General features: G+C 43.1%; 2 protein-coding genes across 6 annotated transcripts; both read right to left on the bottom strand.

The window, feature by feature from the left end:
* Nucleotides 1-135: 135 nt before the first annotated feature.
* trim107 (tripartite motif containing 107) lies at nt 136-20701 on the bottom strand. Of its 3 annotated transcripts, XM_042705459.1 has the most exons (3): nt 20660-20701; nt 2899-3387; nt 510-2189 (listed from the first exon to the last, which is right to left on the bottom strand). In XM_042705459.1, exon 3 carries the CDS (start codon nt 2157-2159, stop codon nt 597-599), a length of 1563 nt encoding a protein of 520 aa, XP_042561393.1. In that variant the 5' UTR covers nt 2160-2189; nt 2899-3387; nt 20660-20701; the 3' UTR covers nt 510-596. The 3 variants fall into 3 exon arrangements, with proteins under 3 accessions (XP_042561392.1, XP_042561393.1, XP_042561391.1); XM_042705458.1 differs by lacking the exon at nt 20660-20701 and having other exon boundaries at nt 136-2189; nt 2899-3754; XM_042705457.1 differs by lacking the exon at nt 20660-20701 and having other exon boundaries at nt 2862-3754.
* Nucleotides 3880-19589, bottom strand: zgc:123305. Of its 3 annotated transcripts, none has more exons than XM_042705455.1 (20): nt 19078-19589; nt 14269-14469; nt 13842-13937; nt 13209-13423; nt 12878-12991; nt 12421-12532; nt 11153-11921; nt 10703-10796; nt 10125-10321; nt 9730-9823; nt 9517-9586; nt 9291-9383; nt 8877-8947; nt 7060-7219; nt 6197-6345; nt 5922-6008; nt 5666-5818; nt 5217-5331; nt 4991-5094; nt 3880-4812 (listed from the first exon to the last, which is right to left on the bottom strand). In XM_042705455.1, exons 2-20 carry the CDS (start codon nt 14458-14460, stop codon nt 4668-4670), a joined length of 3030 nt encoding a protein of 1009 aa, XP_042561389.1. In that variant the 5' UTR covers nt 14461-14469; nt 19078-19589; the 3' UTR covers nt 3880-4667. The 3 variants fall into 3 exon arrangements, with proteins under 3 accessions (XP_042561389.1, XP_042561390.1, XP_042561388.1); XM_042705456.1 differs by lacking the exon at nt 19078-19589 and adding an exon at nt 15227-15698; XM_042705454.1 differs by lacking the exon at nt 19078-19589 and adding an exon at nt 15075-15190.
* Nucleotides 20702-20777: the final 76 nt, after the last annotated feature.

Here is a 20777-nt window from a genome sequence, read left to right as displayed (position 1 = left end):
AAAATACTTACATATTTACAACAATAACATTCGCATTTTTCGTCAAATGGCCCAAAGTGGCGCAGCAGCGTCCCTTAATTGCAAAGCATCATGGTAGTCGTAGGCTAACGGATAGCCTTTGTCAGACAAGCTGTGTCAAAAGACCAAGACCGCATGGGCCCTTTATTTTCATTGCTGATGCAGACAACACATTACACAAACTGTATTTCACCACTTCACTAACTCTTCACTAAATGTACCATAAATAGCAATACTATTATATCATTACATACCATTATATCATGGCTTCTAAGGACATCTATAAGCTCCATCTTCCTCTCCACAACCTCCCACCACACATGGTACAAAGAACTGGTCAGTGGTATTTGAATGTTTCATCATATAATTGTAAAGCCTGCATACAAAGCCTTCAAACTCAGTTTACATTACAGACATTTACATAACATTTTGATTAAATGTTTAAATAGGTCGTCTAATATGAAATAAAAGACAATATAAACCCGGACCACTAGGTGTTTCAATAATGTATTCATACCAATCTTTTTTACATTACTATAAAATAGTAATAATAAATGACAGCATGTGGGTTAACAAAGTTAACACACAGTAATGCGTGCCTTTGGTTGACCAGACATCATTCTGATAGCCAAGTGCACAGGTTCAATGAAGGCAACTTCAGAAGTATGCAGGTGCGTCTTCGTAGCATCAATATTACTGACAGTATAAAATGACACAGATTGATTCTTAAAGCTGACGCGAATCTGAACTCTGCGCAGAGAGGGGGTGCGTTTCAGCTGTGTGGCCCGTGTCTGCTCATATACCCTCAGCAGGTTATCGCAATACATTAGGCACCAGCAGCCAGGGCTGCTCTCCAGGGCACTGGCCAGCCCACTACGGGGCAACCCTTCATAACACACCCCCACCACCCAGGGGCAGTTCTCCATCTCCAGCTCCCAACAATGCTCCCCGCCAGCCACCCCAAACGACTGGGAACTCAGGACCTGTAGGAAACTGCTAAACCTTTTAGCCTGTGAGGGATATGCCCGTTTGGTGGTGCTGAACGTCACAGTCTTCAGGTCTTCAGAGAGAACGAGGCTAGGGTGGACTGTGTCTGGGTCAAATGTCACCTCTGACGGGTTAAGGAGGTTTCGCAATGCTCTCTGCACTGAACTGAGTTCTACCCGGAGCTGAGCATTCTCCCGCTCCAGCTCTTCACAAGCTCCTGCCATGTTTGGGTGGGTGTCCTCTGCAGTGTTCGCTATTCCTTCCAAAGGAACTCCCATAAGCCTTATGATCAGAGGCTCAATTGTCAAGAGACCTCGACTGAACATGGCTCCATCTTGCTCCTCTAGAAGAGCACCACCTTGAAGTTGTGCCTGCTTTAACTGAGAGTAGAGGTCAGAGACATGTTTGACATGCCTGTCAATGGCTTCCTGTCTGGGCTGAAGTCGGACCTCAATCAGCTCTGTTCCAGTCATGCTGTACTTCAGGATCATGTCTCTCATCTTTTGAAGCAATCCAGTGACTTTTTCCCGGAGGTCAGAGTAAACAGCTCTGACATCTGCCTGTTTCTCAGTCTCCCTCCGTAACAGGGCCTCTGCAGTGGCAAGTTTGACCTGCAGATCTTTTGCCAAACCAGACAGCCTGATTCTGCCTTCATCAGTTTCTCTTTTCAAAGCAGGGTCACCTGAGCAACAAGCTGACCCGGTGTCCAGTTCTGCTCCCAAATTGATGTCCTCCAATTGAGCGGGGGATAAGACTTCTGGTACATTTCTTTGGTCCTCATTGGTCTTGGTGGAAGCAAAGTCAGGGTATCTTGTGCAACACTCACCAGTCTGAATGTCCGTTCCCTTACCACCCTTTTGCTGCTGGGTTCTCTGTAAAGAATTAGCTGTGCCCTTTTGTCCCTCTTTGTAGCTTTCTACGATTCTGCAAAGGGTGAGGTTCTTTGGTTCGGTTCCAAGGCCCTGGAACCTCTCGTTGCACTCAGGGCAACAGTGCCAGCCACCCTCACGGTTTGTGGAAGTCATGGCCCCCTCAAGACAGGCCTCACAAAATGTGTGTCCACAGAGTAGGGTAACTGGTTCAGAGAGAACACACTGGCAAACTGGACAACTTAATGCTAATTCTAAAGAGCTCTTAACCTCGTAGCGGGACATGGTGTATTTTGGCACCGACTACGAAGAGGTCTGTGGAAGGAATGGAAAAACAACAGAAAGTAATAGATCCACAAGTTTAATAACTGACGCTGCCACATGGTCTGGTTTACAGAGCATTCCGGTCTGCTCTTGTAATTGAAAACATGTTATTACCGTAGTCCTAAATCTATTTACAGAGAAACAATGAGCTTAGTTTGTCATAGCATAAAGGTCATATCACCCACTTTCAACAATAGGTGACGTGTAAGTGTGTGTCCATATAAGTGGCATGTGTATATATAAGTATATGTATATATATATATTCTGAATTGATGAAAATATATCATAGTAATGTCAGTCCGTTTAACCGTCAAACCGCTGGGCGTGTAGCTCTAAAACTGAAATTTTGAGTTTCGTTTTCCCAACCTACTTCGTAGGTTTCATACCCCACCGCAATTGGATGCAGAGAAATGATAACCCTAGAATATAGCATTCCTTAAACATAATTTCAGACTCAGATTGTCATGCTTACAAATACAGATTATATCTCCAACAATCTTCAGCTAAAGAAAAACTAGCGAGTTAGGCAAGCGTGGTCATTCTGCAGATATCGTTAAAATTGCGTCAGGTGTTCTTACAAAGAAAGCGTTAACTTTAATTAACAAGGATATGGAATTGAAATACATTCAAAATCATAAATTAAGTATGAAATCGAAAACGTACTCAAAAGAACAAATAGAGAAAGAGCTGAATTTCTCACTCTAATGTTCGAAGGTTTCTCGTCCGCAGGTTGAACGTTCACTTCCTCTCGTCCCTCAGGTTGGTCTCTCCTCCTCATAAAATCAATGAGAACTTCATTCCCGCTTTTTAAAGGGAGTTGCTTCATTACGACACAGCTGCAAAAGGACAGGTTGTAACCGCTGAACATATTGCTTTGCGTAAAATTAGATTTGTTCTGGCATGAGATTCCTACATGGGTTTAAGTTCTAACAAGCGAATACATAGAAAACATGTAAGTGAGGTTTTGGCATATTTGTTTTGTATTTACATACTTGTCCAATCGCACAGCTACACACGTATGCAAATTACACACTCCACATCTGCCTTTACAATCACCATTTATTATTTTCAAAATAAGATAATAATTTAAAAAAGGTAAATAAACAGTCAGTGACTCAGTGACACTGAGCAGTAACAGAGATCTCCATTTCCACATTGGAATGTGTTTCAACACACACACACACACACACTTTTTCTGGGACAGTTCCAGTCCAAACCCTGTCAAGCAAACCTGTCCTGATTGAGTATCCACACACATAATGACAATGGGGACATTTAACCATAAGAATATTGATCATGTTTGGAGTTGATGTACTGCCCTGGCTGAGAAATGTTAGCTATCTTAAAGAACGTCCAGCCCCCTTTAACATTGCGTGAAGCTGTTTCCAGGGTCATCACCACCCAACATTGCTACCTTTTGAGATGAGCGTGAGAGTGAAGGTAGTGACTAAGCTGATTGTTATTTGGTAATTTAACATTTTTACATGGGCAGCTTTCAGTGTTTTGAGAGGATCTGGTCGGTGGGATGGAAATGAATCAAAACACACACACACACACACACACACACACACACACACACACACACACACACACACACACACACACACACACACACACACACACACACACACACACACACACACACACACACACACACACACACACACACACACAGAGAGAGTTAATATCACCATATTGAAATGATATTGTCTGAGTAGGCCAAAGCTATGATCCAATGCCATGTTCTACGGTCTCCTACCACTATTTAGTCACTATTTAAAGTGGAAAAGCTTGTCAATTAGAAAGCCCTTTTGGTCCAAGTTTTAAGTTCAAGTCAGCAACCATTTACACCTAAAAATAAATTACCGCCTTCCTCACTTAAATGAAACCACATAAAAACATAAATACATGGGAACACATTCTTGCTTGTACACGAGACCACAGACAGACAATATTATTTTAGTATTACATACACAAAGACTATGTTAGCAGATGTTTGAAATTGTTCTAAAAGACAGGTTTTTTTTTTTTGTCCAGCTACATGCTTTAACATATTAAAAATAACTGGGTAATGGCAAAAGCGAAAGTAAAGCCCAGCCGAATGAAAGGCATCAGAACTGCTTCGAAGGTGCAAAGGAGAACAACCCTGTTGAGATGTCTAAGGCATGTTGGGATGTGTCTATCCCTAACAAAAAGTGTTAAGATCAATCTCATGTATTTCTGCATTCTCTCTGGAGGACTGACAAAGAAATTCTAGAAGTAAAAATATATATAAAAACCGTGAAATCCATTTCTTATCAAATTAATACAAGTAAACCCCAGTTTGTCCCATGGTAAGGCAGTCACAGGATCACTTGAGTGGTCATTTCTAGCAGTTTCGTTGAAGACAACTGGCAAGACGAAGACAGCAGTCCACAGAGAGACAGGATTGAGTTGGACAGAAGTGAGGAGTGACGAGAGTGGATCGGTCTAAATTGAATCCAGGTCCACGGGAGGTAGAGGCTCCCTCCAGTAAGTGAAGTGGCTGTACTCTGGGCAGTGGAAGCTGATGGACGTCTGACCGTTGCAGATGACCGGGAAAACATGTTCCACCAGCTCACTCAGATGAGCATACCTAAGGAAAATCAAATATAATTTGACACACATATATGCACACGTCCACATACACACACACACACACACACACGTGTGCAGGGATGAAGAGGGACGGCACACTAGATGAAAATGAAGCAATGACCAAATGTAAGAGCTGTGAGATTGTTGTTAATGCTTTTGCTCTAGTGGTCACTTACGAGGAAATGTTGCCTTTGCTCTTCTCCCGAATGAGCTCTCCCTTAGGATTTACAGTGAAGATACGAGTCTCTGGTACTCCTACTTCCTTATATGCATATGCATCCTGCACAGAATGACACACACACACACACAGAGATCAACAAACCCATACAATTGAAGGTTGGCTGGAAACAGGTAATTAGTCATTAAGTGTGTTTCTTAATAAAAAACCAGATGAGGACTCACATTGGTTCTGTTGCCAAAGGCTGCATAGAAAGGCTGCCGGTGTGGATTGAAGAGGTCCCTGATGTCATTGAGACAAGCGATCTTAAACACCTCTGGCTTCTTCTCGATCACTTCTCTAAGAAACGGAACAAACACATAAGATCGTTAGAAGAGCATTATTACTGTGCACATCCCTTTAGTATTGATATCTTTGCATTTGTTTATGTTCATACTGGCCAGATAAATATAAACAAATACAATATATGTCTTAAAACACGGGTCAAGATGTATACAATGCACAGGAATACTACAGAGAAACTCTTATCATATGTTTCCATATCTATTCATCATTCTTTTAGAATTACGTCATTGTTGTGTGGATCAAGATTATTTATTTTCTTTTGACAACACAAGCAACATACAGCACCAATAGTGTATGTCTATATGTGTGTGTGCGTGCGCACATGTACCTGTGTAGGGCAGAAAACAGGCTGCTGGGAGCTAATAGAACCGGTCCCTTTGGAAGGACAACTCCTCCGTCGTTTACCCACTGCAGGTAGCCTTTAGTAATGGCTGCCATGCCGATAGCACGCGCAGAGCAGTACAGAAACCTATAGCCGTTCCTACAGGAGAAGACCAAGCACATGACTACCGCATACAGTGTTGATATTCGGCAGGTCTGTGTATTTGAACTGGCTTCAAGCATTGCTTAGTCATGGCTCTTACTTGTGGATTTTGTGGTAGAGTTTAGCAATTCCATGATGAGTCCAGTCTTTGCCAAGCTGAGGCAAAATGTGCCCAAGGGCATCAGACCTTAAAGAGGAGCAGGTACCACACAAGGTTTAATGTTAGATATTGTTGTTAATACGGTCAATACCAAACTCTTAAGAGATAAAACCAGACATGAATCACATTAGCACCCACTTCCACTCCTTTCAAGCACAAGTTTAAGTAGTACAAATAAAATGATTTGCAAATGTGCTGTGGACACGTCAACTCACTTTGTGATGGTTCCATCAATGTCCGAGATGATGACCCTGTCGTCCCAGTGCCACAGATAGATGGCAGCCTCACAGCGGCAGGTACCCTGGTACTGAGTGGTCACGCTGAAGACCACCTTATTGGCCCCCTCCCTCAGGTTCAAACGCTCCTAAAAAAAAACACCAACTTTTCAGAAGTGTCTCAGGGAGACTAGACAATGTCACGTTCACATCCCACCGACATCTTCACACTCCAGCCTCTCATACCCTAAAGGCTGGGAGAGAGAACGTTTTGATTTTGTATTCCTTGCTGTTCAAAGCGCCGTCATTATTTATTATTATTTATATTATTTTATTTATTCATTTTCATAGCACAATTCATAAATGTTGGTAATTCAAAATGCTTTACAAATTATAAAAGAACATAGAAAAATAAAAGAATAAAAAAGGTCAAGTGCTTTAAAACATTTGTGAAAAGAAGGAAGATTACATCAGATCAGCTTAAATACAAAAAAAAGTGTCTTTTAAAAGTAACAACAAAGCGTCTTTTTGTAAACAACAAGCATCTGAGAACAGTTGTGTTTTAAATCTAGATTTTAAACTGGCTACAGTTGAAGCACCTTTGATATCATCAGGAAATCGGTTCCAGAACTGAGCAGCGTAGCAGCTAAAGGCTGCTTCACCATGTTTAGTTCTGACAGAAGGTATTACCAACATATTTCTCTCCAGTGATCTGAGAGATCTAGCAGGTGTGTACTGCTGAAACACATCTGAGAGGTATTTTGGACCTGCCCTATTTAGTGATAGGGCTTCCTGGAAGCCAGTGTAAGGACTGAAGTATGTGATGTGGTCCAATGTGGTCAGTCGTGTGATGATGTACTTACTATCTGCTCGGAGGTGAGGCGGAGGGACTTGCGGTACATCTGGCTGATGCACTGTTCTGTGGTCATGGTATCAGATGGACTGGGCATCCCGGCGGTCCCAGACGGCGTCTCAACGGTCCCAGACAGCGTCTCAACAGTGGACTGCTCCTCAGAGTGCTGCCTGGGGAATGACAGGACGACTCAGGGAGTTAGACACTCCGCTGCCATAGGTTTCAATATGGGTCTCGTAGTCACATGGCAAACATTTAAACTGTAGGGTTTACTCCACGTCCACGTGAAGGGGTGTCTCCAAGAGTAACAGCCTCAGCCCTGGGGAATGGGGGACATTCCCAGCATCTAAGGCTTTTTTTTTTCACTTAAAATTCCTGTTCATATTATCATTTGACACACTTTATACACTGGCTTGCGAATGTATATTATACATCATTTTCCCAATCAGTATTGTCATTGTGAACATTTATGCTGTAGTACATTTCTAAAGGCTAAATAAATAAATTAAGAACAAAAATATTCTGCTTGCCTAAGTATTCACCCCCTATACATTAGTACCTGGTAGAGAACCCCTCAAGTATTTCAATCACTGACCTCACATTTTTCAGTCATGTTAATTTGACAGGTATGATCAGACCGAAAGCTGAAAACAGATTTGTGTATCAAAACTTTTTTTTTCTTCTTCTCTCTCCAATTAATCATCTCATGACCCTGCGGCTTTATCTGGTGTCTCTGTATATAAAAATGTATATAAAGTAGTTCAAATTGCTATCAGTTACTGATAATAATATATCAGTCAGAGGGACCAAACCATTACTTTTACTTTAACTACATTTTGCTGCCAATACTTTTACCCAAGTAGGATTTTTCATCTTGTAATCTTTTGTAATTGTGAAAATGATAATTATTTTCAGGGGGGTTGAATACTTTTGCAAGCCACTGTATATTTATATATACACACTTTACATATTCATATGATTCCGGTTTATATACTTTACACACCACAAATTACATCAAATGTTGAAACCTTGAGTATATATATATATATATATATATATGTGCTGTCAGTTTAACGCGTTATTAACGGCGTTAACGCAAACCCATTTTAACGCCGTACATTTTTTTATCGCGAGATTTTAAAAAAAAAATTTTTTTTTAAAAATTAAAATTTGCGTTAGATTAACATTCTTTTTGGCCTCGCAAACTGTTTAGTAGGCTAACGTTACGGTTTGAGTGAATGGTGAGCGCGATACGGCGAAATGGATGATAAAAAGCTTCTGAATGGAAAGTTTACTTTTAAAAGTTGTGTTGTGCAAAAGAAGCGAGCTTCACTGTTGTCTGAAAATGTCAACAGGCAGCTGGCTGAAAGCAAAGAAGTAGTAGGCTTACCTTTTATTGGTAACCTAACTGTTACGGTTCAATGTTTCTGAAATAAAAGGCCTGACTGCTATGTTCCCAGTAAACTTGAAAAAAAGAAAATATTAAGCCATGGTTTAACTGCACTATAGGCTGAGTCCTTGTTTACCTGAAATGTGCACTTTATAATTTTATTTTGTACCGCCCTGTTTGGCAATATTGGTTTTCAATAAAATAAAACAACTTTTCCATGTTGATAAGGGCATTAAAGTAAAAATAAACTGATGGAAAAAAATAAATAAACGAAGGGACATTTAGAATAGATACAAATTTGCGATTAATCGCGATTAATTTTGAGTTAACTATGACAAAAATGGGATTAATCGCGATTAAATATTTTAATCGTTTGACAGCACTAATATATATATAAATAATGTGTGTATCGAAGTAGTGTGCACATCCACACTCACTTTGAAGTTGAGGGATCAGACAGAGGGTCTGTTGATTCAGTCTGTGCTTGCTGTTCTTGCTTTAACCCGGCCTGCCACAGACAACATGAGATGGGGGTGGGGGGGATAGAGAGAGACAGAGAGACAGAAAGAGAAAGAGAGAGACAGGGAGATAGAAAGAGAAAGAGAGAGAGAGAGAGAAAGTAGAGGGGGAGGGAAAATAAATATCATCTCAAATGTCAGATTTGCATTAGAAAAACAGCATGGGAGAGGGAACAGATGACTGCAGAACACCAACCCCCCCGCCGACACACACACGCACACGCACACGCACACGCACACACACACACACCCCAGCTAACGCATAGTGAGTGAGTGAGTGTGATTGTGGCAAGGTGGCCCCGCAGCACAGGCTGCCTCCATCCGTCTGTGTACCTGGCTGGTGTCCATGTCCTTCCTCCTCCAGGAGAACCACCACAGGCCAGACTTCTTTGGCATCTTATCCTTCACCAGCTGCTCGATGGTGCTCTGAAAAACCCCACCGTTAGCATTAAGGTCACGACACTCTGGTACAAACAACATTCCAGGCAACTCAGGTGTGAGATTTCAGCAGATAAGAGAAGGATATGTTTATGATTTTATAGACACATAAAAGGCCCACCTTTGGAAGATTCCTCTGGAAGGCTTGCATGGACAACACCATAGGAGCTGCCGCAGCCCAGTTATAGTACCTGCAGAATGACACCCATCTTGTGATGAAAATGGTTTTGTTTTGTGTGTGTGTGTGTGTAGTCTCCATTTTGGTTCTCATACTGCACTCATTGTATGACATTAATGACCAAGTCAGAGGTGGGTGTTCTGATTGTGAGCTCACTTGTTGTTGATGCAGATGACAAGGTTTGGATCATCTATGATTCCTGGGTTGCTCACAAAATGCTGAAAAGTGACAATGTGCTCCATGAACTTCTCTGTAGGGAAGAGAAATTAGTCCCTCTTGAATTATGGTCGGTCATATATGTCTACATGTCTACTACTGTCTGAAACATGCTGGTTTTTGAAGAAACATTGTGTACAGGACTTGAAATACTTTTACATCCCATTTAAGGAGATGGAGACAGGAGATGTACAGACAATGTTACTGTATGTATTCATTGACTTCCTCTCTTACCCCTAATTATTCACACGTTCCTTCCAGTTACTCATTTTACTACTTCTCCCCCTCCATGAATTTCCCCTCCATGAATTCCTCCCTTTCCTCCCCGGGATTACCTTTGTTGATCTGGCTGCCTCCGTCTCTCCCACACAGAGACATGGTGACGTCCAAGGTGTCGGCGGGAGCGTCAGACAGGTAGTCTGAGCCACTGTCCATGTTGGCACTGCCAAGCGACTGGGGGGACTGGTTCCCCGACTGGGGGGACTGGTTCCCTGACTGGTCAGCATCTGGCCTGGAAGCTGACTCAGTCTCACTGTGTGGAGGAGAGCAAAGGAGAGGGGATGAGAGGCCAGCATGGCTGATGATAGTGGCAGCACTCACAGCGCAGTCACAGTCTCCTGTTGCATTTCAACAACTCTCTGAATCCTATGGTTAATAAAACAGCTCATAACCCCTGATGCTGAGCAGAGTAAAAAGGGTTTTCTAATCTAAGCCTCAAGAAAGTGGACAATAACACCCACAGGAGAAGGTCTGGTGGAGAATCACACAGCAAAATTAAAGACAGTAGGAAGTCACAAAACTCTGCTTATATCTTAAGAGGATACATCCTGTGAGAGTGCTCATCAATACAGAATGTGAATACTTTTCCTTTCAGGAGTTCAAGTGTGCTACCGAAAGGTGCTTGATTTTTCACCTCCTGGGGAAGTAGAGAGCCGCCACCTCAGGGTCCAGCTTAGTGAGATCATCCAGGTAGATATCGGAGGGTCCCAGGTGCTGACTGCGCTTACCTATGCCAAGGCAGGGGAGATCAATCAATTTTTTACATATGATCTGTTCATGGTTTATAAAGCTTGTAAACAATTGCAGCTCAGTATCAAACTTAACAAACGCAAGTAACAAATATACGAATGTTTGGTTTGTGGCTGGCTCTCCTAAGATGCTTTTAGATGAAACTGCTTCTCAAGTAAATTAATATCAATATATATTGTAACTATCAAGAGCTCAGGGATGGTTTCCTGGACATGGATTAAGTTAAACCTGGTTTAATTTCAATTCCTAGAAATAAAAAAAATAAAAAAATCAGTCAGTCTGAGGCTAACCTCAGCTAAGGAAACCAGCTTTATTCCACTAACTCCTGACCAACCTTTCCTCTTGTCCTGACAATCTGCCGATTTGGAGGGAGGCTCTGCAGAGCCGGGACGCTCCTCTGATTGGTCCAAATCTTCACTACTCTCTCTCTGTCCAGAACAGTCTGCATCCTGATTGGCCTGCGATCTGACACTCTCCTCCCTGTGGTCGTCCTCCTCCAGTCCCTCGGCACTGGGCTCTATCCCACTGTCTACCTCTCGAGAGCTGGTTCCCTCTGCAGTGTCCAGGTCTGCCGGCTCTGGGGAGCCACTGGTCGGGTCTGTTGCGACATCTGTGCTCGGCATGAGGTCTGCGGGGCCTAAGCTGGAACAGCTGGAGCTGCTCAATGTGGTAGAGGAATGTCGTGTGTTTGCTGAAGACACTGCAGTGTTGTTCTCAGCGTGTGTAAAGCTCTCTGAGTCAATTACGGCCTCCAGTGACTCTGTACCAGGCTGGGGGTGCTGGAAGTGCTGTGTTTCCCCGGGCGTGAGTGTCTCCACCTGGGCTGGCGTGGGCACGAGGCACTGGGGGGTTTCCGGAGCTTGGCTGGGGGTGGAGTGGGTGACGAATGGGAAGGACCCGGGGGAGTAGGAGTCCGTTAGGGGTGTCCTGGGCCTGGGTCTCACCACAGTAACAGGCGCGAAGGAGGCGGCGGTGTTGTTTGAGAAGTCCAGGTCAAAGGAGTCCTGCCGGTGGATGGTTCGGAAGTGGGAGCTCTCGGAGGGAGTGATGGGGGAGGTCGGGGTGCGCTGAGGGTCTGCTGAAGACCTTTCAGACTGGCATACCTAGGAGAGGATACAAGAGAAGACAAGACTGGAATTATATATATATAAAATATTAAAAATATATAAGAAATATTTTTATAGTCAGATTTTGGTAGTCATTTGGTAGTGATTTTGGTCAGACGAGGTCAACTGAAACTAGTCAAAAGGGGTAACTAGAGCTGAATACTTCCATCCTTATAAATTTGAGATCTTGTATCAACATCCTCCCATATGTCTTTTTACAATGAAGGACTGTCCCTAAATGTTTATACTGCTGGATGGACTGCCTTTCCATTTATAATGGAGGATCAAATAGGAGGAGAGGAAAAAAAGAGGAGGAGAGAGGCTAGTGGAGGAGAGGAAAGAAAGAGAAATGCAAGGAGAGGAAACATGAGGTGAGGGTCCACCATGATCCACCACTGATTCTAATCTTGTAACTACAACCTGGGTCTTTACACTCCACTGTTAGGGGCCGTGCCTGTGAGTGTAAGCGTGTGTGTGTGTCCGGTGTGTGTGATACCTGTGGGAAGCCCCCCCAGATCCACTGCATCTGCGGCCCCACTGACTCCTGTGGCTTGACCAGCAGCTCTGAGTCACTCTTGGGGGAGGGGGGCCGACTGTTGAACACAGCGCTGCGGAGACCAACGAAGAACATTGTGAAAACTTTCAAAAAATCATTTTGTACGTCACAATCAGGATGACTGCGTACACACATTTAGTCAGCATCTTGCTTTTGAGGAGTGACAAAAAACAGAATGCACCCTGTCTCTGCATCTCTATTCAACGTGCAAAAGTCAACATTTCTCTCTCTAATCAGCTCATCTATTTGCCGCTGAACCTCCAGTGTTGAACTCATATGCAAGTTCTCAGGAACAGTTGCAGTTTTTAAAATGGTAATCATTGTGTTGTGCATGCAAAGGATTAATCATCAATGAAGACAGTTTGGTGAGCTTCTTTGCCCATTTCCTCTTCCTTACCTCTCGTTTGGGGACACTTCCCCATCTGAGTGATGGAGGACGTCCCACGACTGAGATGGACAAGCGGACAGATCGTCAAAAGTATCTTCGGAGACGGAGAAGTACACCGACTTACTGTTCAAGCAGAGATCAAACAGGAAGATTAAAACAAAACTGGCAAAAACAGATCCAGGGAGAGGATGACACATATCACTGATCAGTGTTTCTGAAAACACAAGCAGAGAATTGGCAAACAACAAAGGTAAAAAGTGTGCAAGCATAAACACCACCTTTACCTTTACTAGGGGAAAAGAGCAGCCAGATCTAGTGTATAATCAAAATGACCTCTGACCTTGCAGCGAGGACTGACTCCTCTTCCTGGTCGGGGGGCTCGGAGGAGGAGCTGTCATCGTCGTCTCTGCGGTCCGAGCGAGCGCGTTTCCGTCTGCGTTTCTTGCGGCGAGAGCCAGGGGCCACCCCAGACCCCGGGGGTTCGGCAGTCTCGTCCGAGCCCTCCACTAGCTTCATGGGGATCGGTGAGGTGCAGAGGTGGGCCGGTACCCTGGCCTGGAGGATGATGGGAGACAACCAAAGAAGAGAACGTGTGTTAAAGAGGCGAGTGGAAGAGGAAAGACCACAAGAGGGGTGGTAATGTGGCAACATCTTCTGAGCGATTATGCTGTGCCCTAACTGCAAGTGTCCGCACTGTTGCTGTGCACAGTGGAACTTCCTGAAACTTTTGATTCATCTGCGAGAGAGGCAGCACGTCAAGTCAAAAAAATAGAGGCATAGGTCAATGTTTGGGCCAAAAATTCTGTGTCACAAGACATCGCTCTTTGATGCTCGCTGCCATTTAGGACAACCTCGTGGATTTAAATGGGAGCAATTTACTTTTGTCATAGTCACTCGCACGCATCGCTTGCAGTTAAGACACAGTGTGAGATATCGCAGACAAACAGGGAGGTGTCCTCCGCCTGTTCCGTACCTCCAGGTCCTCATTCTCCTCCACAAAGAAGGCTTCCCCATTGTCCCCCAGCTTCATGTGCAAGTCCACCGGCTCGCCATTGATCTCAATATCCACCTGCATGGCAACAGGACATGTTAATAATGGGGGCTACGGAAGTAAATGTTTAACATGAAATTCTATTTAAAGATGCTGGAAGCCTATGGTAGGTGGCAAAACTCCTTCACCAGCAGACTTTTGAGATTTGCTTCTAAACTTCTTCTGAGCTATTTCAAATCGTTCTTCATACAGACACAAGAATGTGCGATTGTTTAAGCAAATTAAACACATTAGTCATTCATTATTTATGAATTATTATAAGTTCATTAAAGTACCAATTATTGTTAGTTATTTAATATACCAAATCAACACATCAAAGCAAGACTTCCTCGTATAAGGAGACTCGTACCACTTTCTCCTTGGAGCGCAGTACCCCCAGCTTGCCAAAGCGCACGTGGAAGGGCGAGCACTGGAAGCTGCCATCAGGCTGGCGCACCACAATGACATCGATGCCGCCGGTAAGCGTGGCCGGGTTGAGGCCGCGGTACAGCTCCTTCACAGTCACGAACACCGTCTCCGCCAGCTGGCCCACGTAGTTCATGGTCTGGGACTGAGGAGGGGAATGAAAGTCAGTGAAAGACAGCAAAGCGCAAAGACTACCAACATAGAGGGGGGGGGGGGGGAACACAGAACACAGCACAGCTGACAACAATTCATAGTTAGCTAGTTTCCACATGCAAGCTGCGAGAAACAGTTACAGTGTGTCTGAGAGTAGGTGCTACAGACATTGCGCAATACACAGCTCTGCACCACATCCATACTCACAAGCCAAAGAGAAAACTCAATCCAGACAAGAGGAGAAAAGGGAAAACAACAAGCCAAGAGAGACCAGAAACAGGCTAAATAAGAGGGAAAGTACTAAGCCTCCTTGTCTGCCTCTTACAGCTGAAATACCACAATGTAATCCGTTTCATCACACACACTGCCACAGTGAAAATTCCACTTTGACCTATTTCATCACACTCACTGAACTGAATGCTTGGAGGGCAAGGGACATTTGTTATTTAGTTCACGTAATTAAATGCAATAATGTAAATAAACTAAACTAAACTAAACTAAACTAAACTAAAACAAAATCTTTTTAAAATACAAAAGATACTAAACCACAGCGATATAGGTGTCAGAGTAGATCAAGACTACAGAGGGTTAACCCACCATCAAAACAAACCTACAACACAGTCTTTCTGTATCCAAAGTCTACAGTGATCCAAGTATTGATCCTTGAGGCTCTACGGTTAAAGAAAAGTAGCCTATATTTCACTTGAGCTTTCGGAAATCTCCCCTGGCCCAGTGTTTTCAGCGCTCACCTGCGTGTGATATCAACCTTTGGAATATCAGCAATGAATAAAAGTACAGGAAGCTACACCTACACTGTGTAATCACTGATCAAGGTCTACATGAAGTCATTGGTTAACTCTTATCATATAACCTAACCTGGTGACATCATGACATTAATAGACAAACAACGGCAAACCTCGAAATATGGGCGTCCGGTCACCTTGAAGTTGGGGTAACCTATTACCTGATTATCACATTTCAGCTGATGACACAGAGAGAGTAATCCTATCCTCCTCAAATCCCTGAAATATCTGTTTCAGGCTCCATTTGTTACAGCAGTATTTTGGCCTGAGGCACAAGCCTGCCAGTGCTCCACCCATATGAGAGATGACACAATTTAGAAGAAAGTTCAGACTTCAGAGGCACAATTGGGTTTGGCTTAATGCATTTGAGCCAGGCTGATCTCCAGAGAAATCTGCTTCCCCTGTAGCGCTGCACAGTTGTTTGCCTCTGGTAGGTCTGAACAGACAGAAAGGGCAAGAAATAATCCATGTTGAAATGTCAACAAGCCTGAGCAGGCTGTTGTTCTCCCAGGGACATGGTGGCCTGACTCTTTGTAGTTGTAGGTCTTACATTGGGAGGCACTGAATCACTCTCTCCTCGTGTCAGGCCTTGGAGAGGGACTGAAAGATAATGAGTTCAGAAAACAAGCCTTGACAGGGCCAACTTGACATCATACTTTGAGCCCATGTTAAAGGGAGAGCATACGAATGACATACAGAAAAGGAGGCATGTCAATTATTGTTTGGACCTAGTTGACAATTTTAGTTGGGCAAGATTTGTGTAAAGAAACTCTGTAAGGTCAAGGTAAAAAAAAAAATAAGATGATATAAACCATGACACTTTAACAGGATACATCACCACAGAGACCAAAATAACCCTGACAACGCTTTGTGCTAGCTTTGACACAAACAGTAATCCTTAGCTCACAGAGCAAACATCCATTTTACCTCACAGACAAATCATTGCAAGTTCAGACAACCACTTCATAAATGTGCTATTTATAACCTATGGGACCTCCGCAGGCTCCAGGCGGCGAGGGTTATCTCTTGCTTATCCTCTGTGATACAGCATGTTGTCCAGCTGCACTATCGATTCCAGCTTTGGCTTGTAGCCTAGATGCTAACGCTGCTTGGTCATACCCCATGTGAACCTCTGGCTCTTACCCATAGAGAGGGCTGGAGGTAGCCCTTCCCCACGTAGCCTGATCCCCTTGACCCTCCAGCTGCCATCGAAAGCCAGGCCCTCCTTCATCCCCCTGCCCCCCCTCCCAAAAAAAACCCTCCTCTTTCTTTCCCCTCGAGCTTCCCTCCAGTGGCCGACAGGTTTACCCCTCCTGAGGCAGCATCCAGAGGTGGTCCACGTGAACACCACGGTTTCAGGACCTCAGGTCCAAGCTGATGAAGTTTAGGGCTGGCCTGAGCCCACTGACTCCAGGGAGGTACGGATGGCTCTCTCTGATGGTGCTCTGTGACATGTAATCCACAACTGACTGTACAGCGATGGGATGGATACTGACACTGAAAGAGAGTCCCAGCACATTCAACGCTGATCATCCCAGCCCAGCACGAGAGACCCTTTCATTCAAACACACACACACACTCACACACTGAATCAAATACACAGTCCAGATTTCTCTCTCTCTCTCTCTCTCTCCCTCCCTCCCTCTCTCTCTCTCTCTCTCTCTTTCTCTCTCCCTCTCACTCACTCTCACACACACAGGTTGACACAAAATGCACCACATGATCCACTAACAATTCCTCACAATCTGACACAAAAAAAACCCTCTCTCTCGCTCAGTCAGTTTCTCTTTTCTGTGAAGCAAAGAGAAGCAGCCCAGACAACAATTTGTGATGTTTTTACAATCCTTCTGACCTACACTCACCTCTCACATTCCCTGACCCTCCCTCTCCCATTCCCACACGACACCAATATGGCATAATGGCAACAAATAAACAGCTTTGTATGTGAGTGGGAATTGGGCATCAACCTCTTTGATCACCACAATGTAAATAAGCAGTAAGCCAATCACTCTCTGATAGGCTACTTGTCAAAATTTGCCACATGCAAGAATCACAATGTTGTGTGTGTTGGTGGGGCTCAACAGCTGGCCTGACAACCCTAAACACTGATTTCATTGCTCCTAAACACTAGTTGATTCTGGCTGGCGGGGATATTAAATGCAATGGTCTTTTTTAAGTCACCAAAAACAGTGGGGATTGTTCCGTTCTTTGTGCTTAGTCAGGTTTTTTTTTTTTCAGTAGAGTGGGTTGATCTTTTTTTGGTACTGATACATTATTTGTTGTAGAATCTGCAGTGGACAGCAGTTTTCGTGTCACAAAGCCCTGAAATGCACAATGTCAGCTCATGTACCCAGGCAGGGAGTACAGACAGGGTAAAGAGGGCTGTGAGAAAGGTATGGGGTGGATAACAGAAAAGCTGCCCTCTCTGCTGGGCATATTAGATTGTGAAGAGTAGGGTAGGACCAAAAAAAACTCAAATTAACATATTGCTTCATCTAGCAATTGCTGTATTGATACATACAAAAAGGTAGCCTATGTTCTGTAAACAGCGGATATTTTAGTCAAAAGTAATGTCATCATTAGTCTGAGCCTGTTGCCAATACGTCTTACCAGAGAGACACCACAATTCATGATCGTGTTCGTCAAATGGCTGAGGGTTGGGTGAATGCAGAGAATTCTAGCTTCTATGAGTTTCTTCTACATTGTTTTAGGTCATTGTTAAAATGTTGTGAAACTCAAACCGTTTCAAATGCGCTGAAAAAACACACTGTATCCTAAATAAACACAATACTAAGTAAGACAGGTTTGTGCTTTTAATTAAGAAAGTTATTTCAAGTAATTTTCTCCCTCTTCAGTTACAGACATTGTTAGACATTATTCTTCATCTAAGCCTCCAGAGCAGGAAATGCCAACTGGAAATCACAGAACTGTGTGTACCATGATTTTAATCATAGGAAATGTATCTTGTGACTTCCATCTAGAAAATATGGCCTATTTTTAGTGGCTATAGTTCCTACAGTCCTTATATAGCATATGTTTCCTGAATGCCCTTAAACACTGACAGCATAGTAGCTACCATTCAGCCAAAAAAAAACAGACTAATGCCATTATGTGCAGCATTAACTACTGTTTAAAATGGGCGGCTGCCTCTCGTACGTAAATATCAGAGCAATCAAGTTGATAATTTGATTAGAGCCGTTAAAATATTGCATATAACACAATCATCGTACCCTGAACTGAGACTACTGTTGTAAGATAACTATCATATCATATACTAATAGGTTTAGAGTATGACTAGCTATTACCCTTCCAAGTTTCCTTGGCACAGACCAGTAACAAGTAGGCTACTATTAGTAACAAGTAGGCTACTATTTCCAAAAAATCAATAACATAACGCCAGATAGCCTATCATTTGTTTTGGAGTTCAACATTGGGTGAGTGTCGGTTAAAACGGACAGTTTATTTTTTTTTGGCACAATTCAAAGAATGCCGTTTTTCGTGTTTCAAGAGAATTGGCCTGGTTCTCAAACAACTTTCTTGCTATATGACAGACGTTTGTCATTAAAAAGAACAACAATAACTTATTATCAGGGATGCCTTGTTTAGCTTACGTTAGCTAGCATCCACCAATGCCCCAAGCCACCACAATGATAATAATGGTCACTCGTGAAGTTCAGAAGTATTACCAGCTGCTGACAAATGTAAAAGCACGACTAATTCTATCAAGTATGTTAAAACCGGGAGGCCGTTTTTCAAGATGTACAAAACGATTGAGTTGAGGCCACAAACTAACTTACCTTCAGCGACAGGGATCACAGATTCGCGCTGTAGAAAACCTTCCCAAAACTTCCGATTTCACAGCGCTTGCTCAAATTGGCGTTCTGTTTGGAGCGATACAGCAGTCACTCACAGTAGATCACCAATCAAACGATTATGATTACATTATATAGTCACGCCCTACCCACACTGTTTGTTTACATAATGCCCAGCTATATCTTCAAGGATAAAGAAGGAAAGTCATTCACTTCACTATGCCGATTTTTCTGTCCCTCTAATTTCAGGCATCATTTTTTATTGAAGACGATAGTGTAGTAGCCTAGTTATGACAATAGATCACCCCAGAGGTATTTTTTCATGTCTGCACTTACACTAACGCTGTAAAATAGTAACCCTAAACACCGCAAATGTTATAATAGCATAGTTAGCTCTTGAAAAAGTCAGGCAGTCACTTGCCTACACCGCCGATAGTATCATATCCTAGCCTACTGACTAATTCATTGGCCATTCCTTGATATCCTTTAAACCTACACGATTGTAATTTTTAGGCTATGTAGCCTATCCTGCTCCTCGGTAGTAATGGCAAATATACTCGTAATTCCTTTAGTGACGTAATGACAACAGTGCGCTTTGGAAATAAAGAAAACTTTGCTGATGAGAGAGACGTGGCGACGAAATGTTTCTGTAAATTCACCACAAGGTGGTAGTCTTCTCCACAGTCAGATTACCAATGCTTCATGCAACTGATGTCTAACAGTTGTTTCATCGGTATGTATATCGGTGTTACTGAATGTCCTGAAAATGTGATTGCGTTTGACCAATTATTTAAAATACTGAAAGATCCATTAAGTTCAGTAAATTGTACCCATGCATGAACGTATCTTTACCGGCAGAAGGACATACCCTACCACTTCTCAAAGAGAGAGAGGGAGATTATTTAACTATTCAGGAAGCCTCGTCTCTCTTTCATAATTTCTCTTATATTTCAATGTCTTGTTCAGTAATTATCATCCCCGTCCAGTTTTCAGTGTGTGAAATACTTTAAACAATCAATTGATGAATGTGACACGACTTTTAAGGAGTTGCTTTTGCACTGCAGGCCAACCCCAGCTCCATTAAAATGATGGGCAGAACAATACTATTGGAAAATGATCTGTGTACGTTGTGCTGCCAGGACACGATTTATACCTCGCACACACTGTGAGGGGGGCACTGCCTTTTAAAGAAGTTCTCTTGTCTGGAAACAACAATATGGTTATGGACTATGGAAAGGATTGCCCTGTCTTCTCCCATCCATTCAACATACAAACCACACACACACACACACTCACACGCACACAGAGAGAGAGAGAGAGAGAGAGAGAGAGACAAATAGGATACTATTTCCAAAAAATCAATAACATAATGCCAGATAGCTTCTTTTGTTTTGGAGTTCAACATTGGGTGAGTGTCGGTTAAAACGGACAGTTTATTTTCTTTGCACAATTCAAAAAATGTCGCTTTTTGTGTTTCAAGCGAATCGGCCTGGTTATCAAACAACACTACGGTTATGGACTATGGAAAGGATTGCCCTGTCTTTATCCATCCATTCAACATACAAACCACACACACACACGCACACACACACACACACACACACACACACACACACACACACACACACACACACACACACACACACACACACAGAGACAAATAAACACAAACGCACACACACATA

Source organism: Clupea harengus, unplaced genomic scaffold (assembly GCF_900700415.2).
Source record: "Clupea harengus unplaced genomic scaffold, Ch_v2.0.2, whole genome shotgun sequence".
In the NCBI taxonomy this organism is placed as follows: Eukaryota; Metazoa; Chordata; class Actinopteri; order Clupeiformes; family Clupeidae; genus Clupea; species Clupea harengus.
The sequence above is the reverse complement of the archived record's forward strand: the minus strand, read 5'-3'. Positions and strand labels throughout refer to the sequence as shown.